General features: G+C 38.8%; 1 protein-coding gene across 1 annotated transcript; it reads left to right on the forward strand.

The window, feature by feature from the left end:
• Positions 1–679: 679 nt before the first annotated feature.
• LOC138900100 (protein PXR1-like) lies at positions 680–2,238 on the forward strand. Its single transcript, XM_070186807.1, has 5 exons — positions 680–685; positions 1,424–1,579; positions 1,661–1,948; positions 1,998–2,099; positions 2,149–2,238. Exons 1-5 carry the CDS (start codon positions 680–682, stop codon positions 2,236–2,238), a joined length of 642 nt encoding a protein of 213 aa, XP_070042908.1.
• Positions 2,239–18,930: the final 16,692 nt, after the last annotated feature.

Consider the following 18,930-nt stretch of genomic DNA (forward strand, 5'->3'; position numbering starts at 1 on the left):
GAACGAGCAAAATATGCAACTTTCATAAATGACTCTATTCGTAGAAATACTAGGGGTGTCTATATTCTTGATTCCCCATGTGAATTATTATTATATCTTCTGTTCATGGGTCTCAGAAAAATACGTATTTGATAAAGTTTATCCGACATGCATATTATTTTTATGACAAAAGAAATCTTATTAACGTGTTTCATATGCATTTCATGCATTTATACATGCACATTGACCCATGACCAGATGGCGTTATATATATATATATATATATATATATATATATATGTATATGGTATATGGAAAAGGTTACGGCGTTATATACACACCACCACCTGATTAACTTGTATACGTTGATGATTTACCCACAATAGCCAAGATGATATGATGGGATGACCTCATGGGCTTGATGATGTTATGAACGCATATATCTATGCATGGTATGATATTTATACGCATATGCATGGCATTGTAAATATCAATGATTCACAAAGTTATTCAGATTTACATGTTGAGTCTTTTACTCCATGTTTCTATCATGTCTATAATTTACTAAATTTTATTCCTTACATACTCGGTACATTATTTGTACTGACATCCCTTTTGCCTGGGGACACTGCGTTTCATACCCGCAGGTCCCGATAGACAGGTTATGAGCCCTCCAAGTAAGCTATCAGCTCAGCGAAAGATGTTGGTATGCTCCATTTGCTTTGGAGTTGTTGTTTGGTCAGTATGATTAGGATATGTGTTGATTGGTATGGCGGGGCTCTGTCCCGACCTTTATGATATGATGCACTCTTAGAGGTTTGTAGACATATGTCATATATACAGATACTTGTATGGCCTTGTCGGCCTATGTTTTAAGTATATAATGGATCACATTGGTTTTATAGGCCCGTATGTCTTATGTATAAGTTGGTATTTCATGTTATATTCTACTTATCTCACGGCAGCCTCTCCGGTTTAGTTATCTATGATAGTATGATACGAAAAGATACGTTATGTTGGTACTCCATTGAGTAAGGTACCGGGTGCCCGTCGCGGCCCATCGGTTTGGGTCGCGACACAATGCCTCGGGCATAGCTTCTGCGGCATGTCCCCAGGCACCGCCACCAGGAGTTACCCTGGTAGGCATTTCCGTGACACCGGTTTGCACCACCTACAACCAAACATCCAAAGGCCTAGTAATAAACAACAAATTATCACCCCTAAAGGCCCCACATTTCTCACCTAAAATGATCTATACAGCCCCTGAATCCTACCACCGTGTCACTCAGTATGGCTCTCATGGCGAAGCTAAAAAGCTATCCAAGAGCGCTGAGCAAGAAGAGATGATGAGAAAAATAAAAGGCCTTGAAAGAAACACGTGCAATATGCAGGGCTTGAGCAGACATAAAAGTATTCTTTTACTGACTTGAGCATATTTCCTCAGGTTCATTTGCTAACCGCGTTCAATACCCCAAATTTTAAGAAGTATGATGGTCATGTTGACCCAATAACTTATCTAAGGAGATACTGCAACCAACTAATGAAGGCAGGGGGCAAAGAGGAATTACTCATGGCGTACTTTGGTGAAAGCCTTACTGGAGTTGCTTTGGAATGGTTTATTGACCAAGAGATGTCATATTAGCATGTGTGAGATGATCAAGCACAAGCTTTAACCAAGCAGTTTCAGTATAATATTAATATTGCACTTGATCGCAATTCATTGTCAAACATAAAGAAGAAGAAGAAGAAGAAGAAGAAGAAGAAGAAGAAGAAGAAGAAGAAGAAGAAGAAGAAGAAGAAGAAGAAGAAGAAGAAGAAAAGAACCAAGCAGTTTCAGTATAATATTGATATTGCACTTGATCGCAATTTGTTGTCAAACATAAAGAAGAAGAAAAAGAAGAAGAAGAAGAAGAAGAAGAAGAAGAAGAAGAAGAAGAAGAAAAGAACCAAGCAGTTTCAAGCAGTTTCAGTATAATATTGATATTGCACTTGATCGCAATTCGTTGTCAAACATAAAGAAGAAGAAGAAGAAGAAGAAGAAGAAGAAGAAGAAGAAGAAGAAGAAGAAGAAGAAGAAGAAGAAGAAGAAGAAAAGAACCAAGCAGTTTCAAGCAGTTTCAGTATAATATTGATATTGCACTTGATCGCAATTCGTTGTCAAACATAAAGAAGAAGAAGAAGAAGAAGAAGAAGAAGAAGAAGAAGAAGAAGAAGAAGAAGAAGAAGAAGAAGAAGAAGAACCAAGCAGTTTCAGTATAATATTGATATTGCACTTGATCGCAATTCGTTGTCAAACATAAAGAAGAAGAAGAAGAAGAAGAAGAAGAAGAAGAAGAAGAAGAAGAAGAAGAAGAAGAAGAAGAAGAATACTAAGAGCATTTGGGAATATATAGTAAAATAGAGGGAACATGTGACAAGAGTCAAGCCACCTATGGATGAAAACGAGATGGTTATTGTCTTTCTCCAGGCCTAGGAGCCTTACTATTTTTAGAAACTGATATATGTTATGGGAAAGCATTTCGCCAAAGAAATTAAAATTGAAAAATGGTAGAATATGGTCTAAATACCGGAAGGATTCTGAGCCAAGCTGCACTTAAAGCTATATCCAGGCCATCCAGAACAGCTCTGAAAGTCTAGCCAATAGAAAGAAAATAGAGGAAGGAGCCATGTTGGCTTTAGGTTCTCGGAGAATTCTCAAGGCAACAGGTCATCTATATGCTCAAAATGCTCCACAACATTACTATCATCACCAAGAATCCCATTACATTGTGGCCTCAGCGCAATATGCAATTATGAATACACAATTTTGCGCCTGACCTCCAAATATCACAATAAAAAATTTCACCAAAGGTCCTGATATAATACAAAAGCGAAAATAGTCTCAAAAGCAATATTATTCATATAAATATCTTAACCAGGGTCTAAACACGATCACAATAGTCTATAAAGCCCAAAACCCAGTATCACAACTATCACAAGCATCTAACAAGAGTAAAAAGTGCCAACTAAACAACAATGTCTGTTTGAAAAGAAATAGATAGACATAACAGATTAGTAGAGAGGGAGACTTTGTGTGCTGCGTACCGGATCAAGTAAAGCAGAAAAACACGAAGTCTCCACAAATGTCCCCAACTCTACTAGATGAACACCACTAATACCAGCCTCAGAACTTGCACAAAATATGTAGAGGTGTTGTATAAGTATAAAACTACAGTACCCGATAAGTATCAAGTCTAGTCTTGAAGAAGTAGCGGTGAGGGGTCGACATCAACACTCATTTACAGTCGAATAATCTGGTGAAATCATAAATAAGATACGGAATAATGTGTGGTATCATCAAATGAGTATGAAAGCTCAAAACACAGGTCATACAAAATTTAGGCTTGATTTACAGATAAAGGAGATCAAATAAGATGTCAGCACCTCAATCCTCATGTAAAAAAATGATACATATCAACAACATTTATATCAAACTACTGCACGAGTCAAGTATATATATGCATACTCAGGATCCTTTCTCAATACCTCACATCACAAATCCATGTGACTTACACAGGCCATATGTCTAAACAAGCACCAAAAATCTTGAGTTCCTACTCTCACTGGGCCCAAAGTAATATGGGTAATTACCTGATTCCGGAGGGACGGATCCATATCCAAGCATTTGATCATTTTACAACAAATGATCAATTTACCAAATATCAATATTCGCTTATAGTATTCGTAGTGCCAAAATCCTCAACTTTCTTCAACAACCAACTTTTCACTCATGCATATGCGTATGGAACAATATAATAAATAAGCACCGGACAATAACAACAAGTATGCGGATAAAATTTTATATGGCTAAAAGATGTCTATGGATAAAAATTTATTTTGATTAATCACAACGGCTCAATAAGTTATTTAAGCACGCACAAGTTTAATCATATTATTTTACATTAGTCAATTAATCCATATAACAACTTAATCATGGAGCAAGTAAGACAAGTGTATGACTACAGATTTATAATAGAGCTCAACATGGCAAAACAATGCTTTATGCCCAATTTAACATGTCATAAGCTTAAAGCATGCTCCTAAATCATAATTATAAATTATCACATAGTCATAAAATTACTTGAAAAATGGATAATAACTTTACATAATCCAAACAAGGCATAACATAAGCCAGCTCTACCAGTTATGGTCAAAAACCTAGCTACGCATTTACGCCTGTCGCCTCGTATATATGTGGCTCCTAAATCAAGCAACAAGTAGTAAATAGATCCCATATGGGGAGAATTCCCTCTTACAAGGATAGACAAGAGACTTATCTCCACCCGGTATGCTTCAACCTTTTAAAAGAGCCTTTCGTCTCAAATCAACCTCCAAATGACTCGAATCTAGTCAAATATAACTCAATAACGTCAAACAAATCCATAAGAATCAATTCCAAACAATAAAGCTCATTTTAATCAAATCCTCAAAAGTCAACATGGGACTACATGGTCAAAACCCGAGTCAAGTGATAGATCCCGACTATCCATAATTTCACGAGTCCAAATATGTGATTAGATTCCAAAACCAAGTCCAAGTCGACCCTCAAATCCCCAATTTAAAAGTTATGGACAAAAATCTCACATTTACTTTAAAAATCAAAAATTTAACTGTAGAAATTTATGAAGAATCAAGATATATAGCTAAATCCAAGTGAATTTTTTATCTCTAATGCTGTAGTGAAATTACTTTTCAAAATCTCCTTCTCTCGAAGTCTAGAGTTCAAAATATGAGAAAATGGGAAAAATCGTAAAATATAACACCTAAGTGATCTGCCCTGGCATAATCTTTGTGATAGTAGTCCAATGCTTCGCGATCGCGAAGCATAAACAATCTACTACCTAAAAAACCCCATATGTGATGGCGTCTGAAGCCCTGCAATCATGCAAGCCAACCAGCCAACCCTCCGCAAATGCGAGCTCCACTTTGTGAATGTAAAGGCCAGCACCCCCCCCCTTCCAAGCCCACTTCTGTGCGAACGTGGGACCACCCATGCAAAAGCAAAGGTAAACCTCTCGCCTGACTCTATACCATCGCGAACACGATCGCACTCTCGTGACCGCAATGCTCCTTGCCAAGATGCCATGCAAATGCGAACCCTAGTCGCGAATGCGATGACCAAAAGCTTACTTGCCAGCCTCCCTTCTCTGCAATCGTGAGATTCAGCTCTGCGATCACAAAGCACTGCCCTACCCCTGAAAACCAATAGCTACAACACAAAGGGAAATAGTCTGAAACCACCTCGAAATATTTCCGAGCCCATCCAATCATACCCACCAGTGCATGTACCTAATTTAAACTTATCCAAAGGCTCGAAAAATCACAAATAACATCCAAGCGAAGAATGGAAAATCAACATCCTTCTCTTAAGTTTCAAACATTCCAACTTCACCAAATGCGTCTGAATCACATTTAGACATTCCGAATTACAACCAAACTTTTAATACAAGTTTCAATCAACTAAATGAACCAATCTATAGTCCCGATACACCTGTCTAACCCCAATAATATCAAAGTCAACTCCCGATCAAACCTATGAATTCTCCAAACTTCGAAATTGTCAACTTTTGGCAATTAGACTCAATACCTTTTAGGAACCTCCAAATCGAAATTTGTAACATACGCTCAATTCCAAAATTACTGTACAAACCTATTAGAACCATCAAATCACCAATCGGGGTCATTTACTCAAAAGCCAAACCTTAGCCAACTCTTAAAACTTAAATTTCCAAAAAGAGACTAAGTGTTTTAAATCACTCTCAAACCTTCCCGAAACTATACCAACCATCCCCACAAGTCATAAAACAACAAACATACGGGAAGCATCAAATAGAAAAACAGGGCTCAAATACACAAAACGACAGTACGGGTCATTGCACCAAACTAGCAAATACGGGCACTAACCCCAGAAAATCCACGCCCACAAATTCCAAACTACCAAGCTCCATATAATCCTAGCCCACAATAAAATTTCCAATAGTATAATACTCGTCCAAGGTAAGAATATGCCATAGAGACACAAAGGAGAAACAACTTCACCCTAATTGGGGAATCCTATTCATGCCTATTCTGAAAGTTGAGCTATGTGGGTTTGATAGACCTAGTGGCCCTAAACAAAGCAAATCCTAATTCACCGTCTTTAAGGCAAACACACAGTACTAGTATCACTCATGTGTCATAGGTCATGACACTGAAGACTGTTGGACCTTGAAAAGGGCCATAAAGGACTTTATTGAAATACAAGTCATCATGATCCATGATGAAGAAGCTCCCACTATTACCAACAATACTTTACCTGCCCACAATAATGGTCCAATCATCAAAATAATTTGTGATGATTATTTCCCCAAAATGACCATTAGTTCCCCAAAAGAGAAACCAAATATAGAAACAGAAGTCGAGAAAGAATTACCCTAGTCGTTCAGGTTCAAACTCAAAAATTGAGTCAACACCTGTGGAAAACTGGTTTGTATGTTCCCAGAGCCATAAGTGAAAAGAAGGTCACCCTAAATACTCCAAAATTGTATGTTTCTGGAGGATTACCTATAATCGGACGAGATCCAAGAATGTTAGGAAAATTGTCAGAGCCGGTTGTGATCACGCATGTTGCTCAGCCACTGGTAAAAGATACAAAAACTATTCCATGGAATTATAACAAGACCATGGTGACGTATAAGGGATACAAAGTCGTCGAAGTTGACTAAATGACCCGGTCTGGGCGGTACTATAATCCTAAAGAGCTAAGAAAATCCAAGCAGGTTAGGGACAATCAAATGCCCCTGAAGAAGCCTTAGTGATGAGGAAGCAGAGGAGTTTCTAAAGAAAATGAAGGTCCAAGATTACTCTATTGTGGACCAACTGAGAAAGACGTCAGCTCAAATATCTCTTTTACCATTATTGTTGAACTTGGATGAGCACTATCACGTGCTAATCAAGATCTTAAACGAGGCGCATGTCTCGTTAACAACAACATTGAGCCAACTTGAGAAAATGGCTAAAAGATTCAAGGTGAATAAGATCTCTTTTAGCAACGAGGAATTTCTTTATGATAGGGTTGAAACAATAAGGCATTTCACCTAACTGTCATGTGTGAAGGTCACTATGTGAAAATGGTGATGATTGATGGTGGCTCAGGGGGCGGTATTCTCCTCGCTACCCTACAAACTGTGAAAATCAATGCTAACCGGTTCTGGACTAATAATGTTTGTGTCAGAGCTTTTGATGGGGAAAAATAGATACAATTGGGGATATTGATCTTGTTTTTACAATCGGTCCAGGTAATTTTGATGTCACTTTCCAAGTTCTGGATATAGAGACTCCATAGAATTTCTCTTGGGAAGGCCATAGATTCACATAGCTCGGGCCTTTCCTTCTACTCTTCACCAGATAGTTAGATTTGAGCATGATAACCATGAAATAATTATTCATGAAGAGGATGCGCTCTCAATCTATAGATAACCATTGGTCCCATATATCAAAGCCAGAGAAGTATGTGAGTCCATTGTATGCCAATCATTTGAGGTGGTGATCACCAGTTAGTGTGAAGAGCTAATGATGGAGCCTTTCCTTTCCTCCACATCAGTCATGGTAGCAACCCGAATGCTAAGAAGTGGGTATTGATCGGGAAGAAGTTTGGAGGCATCTTTACAATGCATCATTAAACCAATTGCAACCTCCGTAAAAAAAAAAGCACTTTTAGTCTAGGTTTCAAGCTAACACTAGCCGACTTCGATTGGGTTGATGCACACAAAAAGAATGGATGGACTATCTCTAAACCAATTCCTCACATCACTAAAAATATTGACAAGCCTAAATATGAAGAGAATGATGAGGATTTCAATCAAGAAGACACTGATGAAATCTACCAAGGCCTGGGAGAGATGATGTATGAGACCAATATGGTCCATGTTGGCAAGGGCCCCGGTTGTGCTGACGTACAATACATGGGTCCGAACTTCAAGCTCAACAATTGGAAGGCTACTCTTTTCCTCACAAGGAAAGAGTCTTTGTAGTTTGTTTTACCGACTTTTGTGTATTTTGGTTATTTCGGGGTTGTAATCCAGATATTTTAATTTTATTTCTTTGCTTTTGATGTAAACCCTTCTATTTTTAAATTCAATGAAATGAAATACAATGTCATAGTTAATAATGCTTCGTTCCCATTTCCTAGTTTTTGTTATCTTGTATTTTTTTAGTTTTGTTAATGTCATTTTTAATAACATGACATGCATGCGGAATTCACGTTAAGATCCTAAACACCTATCTAATCTCAAAATAAGAGACTGAATACGATGAAGAAGATGCTTTTAGAGAAATAAATAGAGAATTAGAACAATATGAGAATACGCCTACACCAAATCTAAATGAAATCGAGTTGATTAACCTAGTGATGACGTCCAAATCCACTACTAAAAAGTAAATGGACACGGTCGCATGCAATATAATTTATCCAACTAGTAGTCGGGGTCGAATCCTACAGAGAATAATATGTAGGCGATTAGGCGTGTAAGAGAATTATCACTTATTATGCTAAGCCAAACACTTAAAATATGATTGTAAAAATATTATAGCTAAATGCGGAAATATAAACTAACTTAGAAAGCAAATAAAATGATCAATGGCTACAAGCATGGATGCATTAGGAATTACACTCAAGTAACGATCTAATGTATTTCATAATTTTACAAATATGAGCGAGTTTATGTTAATTAGTCTCGGGTAATAATTCTATATTAGCTTCTTCCGAAGACTAACAAGACTTCCTAATTGAATTATCCCTAAATAATTTAAGAGATTAAGCACACCCGAATATGGCTACAAGTAGTTCAATCCTATCCCTAGGTAGAATCTATAAAGTGAGGGTTAAAGCCTCAAGTTCTTGTTAATTAATCTTTCCTAACCCCAAATTATCTTTCCCAAAATTAATTCGAAGTAAATGGGCGAGTCTTATGGTTAGCTAATCCCGTTGGAAACATTAAAGAAAAAGAATAATTAAAGAAACAATATCTCACTTCATAATAAATAAAAATCATTTAATACATAAGCACAATAAGATATTTAATCCACACTTTAAACATGAATATTTCCATAAACAAGGCTCAAATGTTGGAAAAAATACTACACACTTAAATATATAATACAAAGCAAGGAAATAAAGAAATGAACATAAATGGGTAAGAAATTCTCAACCAAAAGCTTCAAATCTTCAAGACCCAAGTGTGTGTGCAAGAACTCTAGCTCCAAAAATTGTGTTCTTCTCTCAAAATAGGTCCAAGACTGCCCAAGATTTGCCAAAGATTCTTTACAAATGAGCTAGCTCATGTATTAAATGGCTTGGGGGATCAAAACATGAAATTCCATTTCTGCCCAGAATTTGCCCAGAAAATAAGCTATGCGATCGCGTACAGACACATGCGTTCGCGGTGAATAACTTTTGTAAAGGTACGCGATCGCATATAAAGACCCGCGTTCGCGTAGCTTAGTTGACCAGCCACTTGACCAGGCTTTCTTCTTCGCATTCGCACAGCTTCAATCTGCTTAAGTTACGCGATCGCATAGAGCATTTGCTGGCAGCAGATAAATTTTCTCGTTTTAACATGTTTTGACTTGGTTTCTTCCATTTCTTCTCTAAATCACTTGATAGCTGAAATATGCTAATAAACCTCAATAAATGCCCTAGTTTCTCAACAAAACCATGCAAAAGCCTAAGTATCAAGAAGAGATAAGTTGATAAAATACCAACTTATCACCTGGGGAATTCAGAAGAAGTCAAGGAAACAAAAATAAGAATCCATGCTGGCCAGAAAACAAGAGATGCCCTAATCCAAGTCCTGTTTGAGTGTAAAGATGTGTTCGCCTGGTCCTATGATAACATGCCAGGATTGAATGCCAATTAGGTAGCGCATAAACTTCCCATCTACCTTGATTTCCCACCTGTCCAACAAAGCAAATAAAGTTCAAACGTACATGAGTGACAAGATAAAAGAAGAGATCATGAAATAGTTAGATGCCAATGTGGTCCGAGTTTTCCTGTAAGCTACATGGTTGGAAAATGTGATACCCGTACCAAAAAATATGGAAAAACCAAGGTTTATGTCGATTATAGGATCTGAATAAGGCCAGTACCAAGGATAACTTCCCTTTCCCCAACATCTACATCATTGTTGACAATTGTTCCAACCACGAAATATAGTTATTTGTTGATTGCTATGCTGGATATCATCAGATCTTGATGGATGAAGAAGATGCATGAAAGACATCCTTTACCACACCTTGGGGCACATATAATTATAAGGTCATGCTATTCGATATAAAGAATGCAAGGGAAACCTAAAGGAGGGCCATGACCACTATTTTCCATGACATGATACACCAAGAAATTAACATGGCATCTTGAAGGTTTTAGAATTTTCTAAGTTTGATTTGAAGTAGACTTTGGTGGTATCGGATCCTGTTTGGTATTTTGAGCCTATGAGTATGTTTGTTTTGTTATATCGGTCTTGTGTGTGAAATTTTGTGTCATTATGAATGGTCTAAGTATGATTTGTCCCGTTCGGAGCTAATTGGCACAAGTTTGAAGTTTAGAAGTTGATTAATTTGGTTTTAAGGTGTGATTCTTGGTTTTAATATTATTTTATGTGTTCCGAGACTTCGAGTAGGTCCGTAGTATGTTTATGGACTTGTTGGTATATTTAGACGAGATCATGAGTGGCTCGGGTGAGTATCAGATCACCTAGCACAAGGTTGAAGTTGTCATATTTTGCTAGTGTCTTGTGTGAATCGCGATCGTGGAGATGGTCACGCAATCGCAGAGAACTACGTGGGGCTAAGGGGAATTTATTCTGCACGATCGTGGAAACTGGGATCACAGAAGGTGGCTTGGCAGTGCTTCGCATTCACGAGGCTACAGACGCGAACGTGATGGGTTGGTGGTTTGGGACAAGAGGGCAATGGCCTTCGCGATCGCGTGGAGGCAGTCTCGATCGTGTAGGAGGAATTGCTGGAGCAAACAGGCATAAGCCTTCGTGAATGCGGCTATGGGACCGCAAACATGGAGGGCTGGGTATTGTGTGCATCATGACCGTGACCTAGACATCGCGATCACGATGAAGGTTTTCTAGACGGCAGGCAGATTGGCCTTCGCGATCGCGGGGCATTTTCCCTAATCGCTATTAACAACCCCTGGGTAGAATGTGATGTTAATACAAGACATAGGCTCAATCCTAATTTTTTCACTTGGCTTGGGCAATTTGGGAGCTTTTTGGAGGGGATTTTCATCAAGCATCATAAGGTAAGTGATTTCTATCAATTATGAGTTAAATACATAGATTATGTGAGGATTTTAACATGGAAATTTGTAGAATTTTGGGAGATTTGCTGAAAAATTTAGAAATTGGGCAAAATGACATTTGACCACAAAATTGATTACAGAATAGGGTATAAATTATATATTTGAGTTCATAATGCCATGGGTAAAATTTATCTTCGAAATTCTTGAAATGGGGCACGTGGGTCTGGGGTTGACATTTGTTGACTTTTTGAGTGGGGTTGAGAATTTACTCAAATAGTTAAATTATGAGATTTTTAGCATATATTGATTGGTTTGTACGTTCTTTGACTAGTTTCAGGTTGCTCGACATCGATTTGAGGTGACTAGTGAGGTTTGGGAGTTGAGTAGTGGGCTTGGAAGCAAGGTAAGTCTCTTGTCTAATCTTGTAAGAGGGAATTATCCCCGTAGATATTTTAATAAGTGCGGACTACTTGTTATGGGTGCTACGCAAGTACGAGGTGACGAGAGTCCGTGCGTAGCTAGATTCTATTCATGTCCGGGTAGACGTAGAACTACACCATGCCTTAACTGTACTATTTGAATTAAACTTGTCTGTTAATTACTTAAATTTATAACTGAGATTGAGATTAGAATTATATGTTGACCGAGCCTCTTTGCCTGGATATTTGGTGGGATAATTTATCGTCGGTAATAATTATGTTTCTTTTGCATTCATATCCTCGTGTTGTGTTTACATGATTGGTAGCTCCTTGTCTTCTTGACCCATACGTATGTTTGTGGGTGAGAAAGTTTCTTTATTCCTATGGATCGGGTCGTACACCTCGGTATTGATATAAGATAGCATTATGGATCGAGGTTTACGACCTCAGTAGTATTATTAGATGCATCCATGGATCAGGTCGTACGACCTTGGCAATAAATACTATTATTATGGATCGGACCGTATGACCTCAGCAGAATTCGTACGTTATATCCAATAGGAATTCAAGTACCCGTGAGCTTTTCCTAACTTGAGATTTGGCCTTGACTTTATTATCCTTGTTCGTTCGTAATAGCATGCGGTATTAGAGGATTTCATGTTATTATTATGCTGAAAAAGTATGATATTTACATTTATTTATTTCGTTGCTACTTGTTGTGTTTAATGCCTTCTATTTTTATGTACCTTGTTATTGGACCGATAGTAAGTGTCGATGTCGACCCCTCGTCACTACTTCTTTGGGGTTAAAATAAAAACTTACTGGGTACACGTTGATTTACGTACTCATATTACACTTCTGCACAAATTGTGCAGGTACTGAGGCAGGTACTTTAGGAGGTCATTGGGGCGCGTAGACGCACTAACCGGAGACTTAGTGGTGAGCTGCATTCCATGTTTAGATCCGCAGCACCTGGAGTCTCCTTCCCTTATGTTTATTTTATTCTGTCTATTATCATTCCACACAGTAGTTATAGTAGTTTTGTATATTCTACTAGATGCTCATGCACTTGTGATATTCTACTAGATGCTCATGCACTTCTAGTAGATGTTCATGATTGTACCTAATATTATTAGCATTCCGCTTTATGATATATTCATACCTTGTGACTTAGTAAGATTGAAAGTATGTTACCATGGTTTCTATATTTAACTCCACATACTTAATGTAATTCTTGATTTTAAAAGTTTTAAGAATGGATAATTTTGTTGGTGATTTACCGTTAGTTTGCCTAACGGCAGCGTTGGGCTCCATCACGGCCTATCATGAAAATTGGGTCGTGACACTTGAAATACTAAAGAAATGACATGAAACACGATTCAGAATTAGTAAGGCCAAAATAGGTTCAATCACAGATGAACGCAAAGGGAAAATGAAAGGAAAAGAAGAAGAAAATAACAGAGCTAAGGGATATACCTCTCCATGCTCGCAGCTGACCGGGAAAAACAAATTTTGGCCATCAAGGGTCATTTTGACATGATCAATGGATGGGATTCCCGGCTAGTGCTACATGTCACAATGGCTCATGCATGCTGGAAATAGGAAGAGGAGGAATAGTATTCAAGGTTTCTGGCCGCTCAATGATAAGTTGACCAATGATGGGCGATCGTAAAATGGCTCAAAGGCAATACCACTCGAAAGCCCTCATTGAGACTAGTCGATTGGTGTAGGTTACATCATCAGATAAGCTTTGATTTGGAACTGATGACGTCCACAACACACCTCGATAAGATATATGATACAGTCGTATGCAATAGAAATTATCTAACTATGAGTCAGGGTCGAATCCACAGGGAGTTATAATGGATGTTAGGAGTATACACTTGATGAGAGTGAATGGAATAACTAAATTTTCACTTCCACAACAAAGTTTTGATTTCTACTTCTACTATTACTCTAATAATTGTGAGCTAAGGAAATTAAACTAGAAATGAACGAATGTTTTTGATGTTTTTCCAAATAAGTAAAAAGCCCGGGGATGTGACCATAACATAGGTGTTCGCCTAATAGGATAAAGACGTTAATACTTATTTTGTTGATTGGGGTGTATTATGGCTCTCAACTCTCTACATTACCCACTCAATACCTATCGGTCAAAGAATGATTTTGCCCAATTTTGCTTTCTCAAGTCTAAATAGGTATCAACCAAAATAATTGATATGAGCTCAAGTCGGGTTCTTACTATCTCTAGTTTGAACCCTTTAATTAGGCTAATAAATCTCTCAATTAGCTCAATTCCTTGTTAGCCAAGTTATCTTAGACTAGGTCCCTCTTTCTCAAGTAGAGACTAAGTCAAAAAGGCATGAATCAATTTTTGCAACCATTAATTCTAAAATTGAAGCATGAACTAAGCTAAATAATCAACACCCAATCATGAACAAGCATTAAATTAAATACCCATAAGGTTTACACACTAGGGTTGGATCACAACCCTTGTAAGAATCTAGCTACTCATTATGGGAATTGAAGAAAATAAAGAAGAAAAGCTAATTAAACTCATAATCAAAGATTAACATGATAAAATATAATGTTTAAAAACCAAAATAATCACAAAATTCCTAAAATGGCAAAAGGTAATGGCTAAAGCAGCTTTAAACTTCCAAACTTGACCTAAAATTGTAAAACTCGTCTATTTATAGTGGGCCAAAATTTGCTGACAAAAATACCCCTCGGGAGGTTCTACGACTGCACAATTCCATGTGCCGTTTGCAGAATTCTTCAGTTGGCAGGAGATGGGATTCTGCAGCCGCACATTTTGGATTGCGGCTGCAACGTATCTTCTGTGACCGCACAATTCTTGTGTGGTCCGCACTTCAGCAAGGCGTCAAGACTTGGTCTTTTGCACACTCTCTGAACTTGAAATTATTTGTCAGTGCAAACCTTGTTTTGAAGCCGCACAATTCATGTGTGGTCCGCACATTTGTCAAAATCCTGTTGGGATCTTTAACTTGGTTTGCGGCCGTAGCTGGAATTATGTTGTCCACACTTTCTCCTGCGGACCGCACTTCTTTGCATTTGCGCCCTTTATTGCCTTGTAATTCGGAACACTCCTTTTTGAGTCGGATATCATCATGGAAGACCAAACTTCCAATATTCCTGCAATTTGCATAATTTCATTAGTTTCGGGAACATAAATTAATACTTTCGGATTAAAACAAAAGCACAAAGGTGCTAATAAGTTATCAAAATTCCCACTTATCAACTCCCCCAAACTTAAATCTTTCCTTGTCCTCAAGCAAATAAATTAGTTCCCACCTCCTAGAGTTAAAAGTCATTTCAGCGAGTCAAAGGTGAACCATCCACACATCAGTTGGGACTAATAATTACCCACACTACTCAAGCATTATCAACAAGGCGACAACTTAAATATTCATGCACGTATAGTTCTAATGTGACATTTGAGCTTTAAGAATTGACTTTACTCATCAAGGAATCTAGTTCTATCATGTAGGCCATGGTGGACTCCAAACTCTTCCTCCTCTCCTTTTCATTTTCCAAGCTCACTTAAGAAATTATTACTCAATCCGAAGATTCATGAATGACTCACTCATTTCTCACAAGAGAATGTCACAAGTACGGCTTCAAGTACCATAGGCTTCCCCTCATGTAGATCGCCACTAATGTAAGCTCACGCAGTTTGAAATCAAGTAGGCCTTCTTTCGGGATGTAATGAATGCTTTTGGATTATGGTAGGGTACCATATGGGTATGTGGTTACACCTTTACTTAAGCACTCCATCTTTCATTTCTCGGCTCACAATTGCCAATTCTTAGAGGCACTTTATTTTCATTGGGGACTAGAGAGACTTAATATCACTCTTTCTTGATCATTTTATTCTTTTTCTCCCTTTTTGATTTCTCAATATTTGGGTTTCATTACCTCATTTTGAATCCATCAACCCTTCACTTATTCACTTTTTGCATTTTGCTTTTTGTTCTTTTCTTTTCTTGCCTACTCTTTCATAGATATCAATTCTTTTCTCTTTTTGTGCCTTGATACCTTTTTCAAATTTCTCATCTCTCCCCTAAACTTATGTTTTAATCCATTTATTTCACAAGAGTGTTAAGGAAAGTTCGGGTGCCAAGAAAGGGTCACGACAAAATGGGTCAAGGATTATAACATTGTTATCAAATGAGAAAGGCTAGAGGCTCAAAGGGGTTGACTAGGGATAACGACATTGGTTGGCAATAGAAAACTCAAACAGGCCAAGGAGAGCCTACAATCACTTCTCAAACCAATCAAAGCTTAGGATTTCGCCTTGAAACATATTTGGGGCAAGTTCTAGACCATTCGCACGGATACTTGGACTAGCAATAATTTAGTTCATCCCTCGCGCAACTAGATTGTAAAAGAGGATAGAGTCGAGAGCCTACAATGACCACATTCAAGTTTAAAGATTAATACGGTCCAATTAAACGACTTGATGATTACCAATGTCTTTAACCATAAGCACGTAGTTAAGTGTGTTGGTACCAATTGAAGCACGGTACTCTTCGACCATGACTTGATTAGGTCTTTTTATTCTTTACTACTACTATTATTACATAAACACATAAACGGACTCATTCCCTTAAGAAGGTTGTCACGCCATCCATCATTAGGATGAATCACCTGGTTCACACAACAACTACCTTTGGAAAGAATTGTGGCGTTAAGAAAACCAAAGGCTTATTATCTACTAAAACATAAAAAGAAGCTACTTAACAAAACAAGAACTAATATGGAAAAGATAAATAAGCAAAAACAAAGATAAAGAAGCAAATGAGCAAAAACAAAGATAAAGAAGCTAATGAGCAAAACTACTAAAGATAGAATGAATATACATAGTAAGAGAGAGAGAGAGAGAGAGAGAGAAGATAGTTAAATACAAATAAGAGAAAAAGAAAAAGTATCATCAAATTATTACAGTCCAAATGTATCAAAGTGTACTAAATGTGTCAAATAAACTCCACCCCCCCCCGAATAAAAGTAAGTATTCTCCTCAATGCTTAGCAAAAAAAGAGTAAAAGAGGAAAGGGTGAAGAAAACTGCCTATGGCTCCTTGGACATCTCTGTATCCCCAGCAATGTCATCGCCCTCCGGATTAGCCAACTGGATTTCATCATCCTCGACTCTAGGTGTGACTGGGTTGGCGAACATCTCACACACTGCCTCAACAGTGTCGACAGCAAGGTCCGGCTCATCCGACTGGCCAGCTGGTGCCACCAATGCTGATGGTGCTGAAGGATTTAGGGCGAAATGGTGTGGGTCAAGAGACATATCAAAGAGGAGATCTCCGACTGTAGCAATCCTGGTCACCTCCCTCCAGAGCTTGTCTACTGATTTCTTTCTCACCTGGGACTTCCTCATCTTCTTCACTTCCTTTCCCAACTTCGATCACTGACCCGTGCTATACCAAGGTGTCTATGATAGTCTTCTGATTCTCCAGAATCTTCTTCAATGTCTCCTCGATGTCAGAAGGAACCTGTGATGCCTGTGAGGTGGACTGTACTGCAGCAGTACTGGAAAAGTCAAATAGCTTTACAGTAACTGTCTGCATCTAGTTGTTGAGACTCGCCAATGTCTTGGAGACTCACAGTGCAAATGGAGGTGTAGTGGGCATGGGTTTTTGAGTAACTCTAGGGGAAGTTGTAGTAGCTGTGGATAATGGCGGAGGCACAGGAGCAAGGCTCAGCCAAAGTGGATGGAACATCAACTGTCTCAGGAGCTACCACTATTGGCTCATCAGACTGGCCTGTCGTGGTAGGAGGCTGAACTTTCTTCTTCGGGTTGCTCGCATCCATCAGTGAGTACCAAGTAAAAGTCTTCTTCGGCTTCACCTTTGTGTTAAAATCCCTTGGCTATACCTTCGCATCGGTAATATATTCTATAATAGTGTTGGTATACGGGTAGGATAATTAATCCTGCCGTGCGATCACTGAGATGTTGGCCGACATCACGGCACCCACATTGATTAGGTACCCGGCCATAATAGAAGCAACAAGAACTGCTCTAGGAATGGGAAGGTGATTTTCATTCTGACACGGATCCAACCTGCTACACACAAATGTCTGCCACCCCTTTGCCTCAAAACTCAAAGTGTTCCGTTGAATGGGAACCCTGGCTGCAATCCATGGTGGTGACCCTGGTGGTGCTAGAATTTCAGCTAACCAAGGTCGGACTTCATCCCCCAGTGCACCTTTCTCCAAATACTCCTTCGTCTCAACATCCTCAAATCCTAAGTCCGCGTTTAGCGTATGCTGATCAAACCTCGCCTTAAGGTTGCGTACTTTGGTCACCTTAGTCCCTTTATTTATGTGAGCCACATTGGCATAGAATTCGCGGACAAGGTATTCTTTTGCATCCACTACACTCTGGGTGAACCACATCCACCCCTTTCGTTCCTTGAACTATCTCGAAATGGCTGGGTTGTACCTTTCCAAATCCTTCAGTGAAACTATCGCTCAACAGTTAGCGACCTCACTGGCCACCACACACGAAAGTTGGTAAAGGCAACAAGGCTGAAATAGCGGTCCTCCCACACCTCTTTCTTCTTTGATCTTTCAAAGCCGGCAGTTGTAGCATCTCCCCCTCTGCCACCATCGGGGATATCATGAACTGGCGTATCCTGTGCCTCAGGAATGGGTGTAGACGATGGATCAGAAGCCTGACTAGCACTCTTTAATCCCTCGGAAGTGCTATGAGATGAGGACGGCTTGTCCCTGAGTTGGTATCTCCCTTGCGGCCTCAACTGTCTGGCCGCTACTCCTGAACAAAGGCTGAGTTTTCCTCTGACACTTCCCTAGATGGGACATATGAGCTGGTTTCGGAGATGTCTGTACCTCTCCCTCTGCCTGTTGGTGCTTTCCTTTTTATTGCCTTATTGTTGGCCAAGGGGAAAGGCACTTTTGCCTCATCCCCGAGAAGGTTCACCTCTCCTTTTTGAAGTGTCGCCTCATCCTCTGGATCGAACCATTTTCTGTATCAAGCAAAGAAAATTGTTAGTTGCAATTTAATGTTCAAACATACATAGGAGACATGCAAGAAAAAGATAAACCAAAGAACACAGTGAGGTGTATAGTTAGATCATGCTTGCAAGGACAGTGATTTGCAGTCCGCACAATTTCATTTTGCAGCCGCATATGGGAACTTGCGGACCACACA

This window comes from Nicotiana tomentosiformis, chromosome 10 (genome assembly GCF_000390325.3).
Source record: "Nicotiana tomentosiformis chromosome 10, ASM39032v3, whole genome shotgun sequence".
In the NCBI taxonomy this organism is placed as follows: Eukaryota; Viridiplantae; Streptophyta; class Magnoliopsida; order Solanales; family Solanaceae; genus Nicotiana; species Nicotiana tomentosiformis.

Excerpts from the sequence above, each read along its gene's own strand:
- LOC138900100 (XM_070186807.1), top strand. Across the intron at positions 1,580-1,660 it reads TTGGTGAAAGCCTTACTGGA|TTTCAGTATAATATTAATAT; the intron begins GTTGCTTTGGAA and ends TTAACCAAGCAG. Across the intron at positions 2,100-2,148 it reads AGCAGTTTCAAGCAGTTTCA|AAGAAGAAGAAGAAGAAGAA; the intron begins GTATAATATTGA and ends TCAAACATAAAG.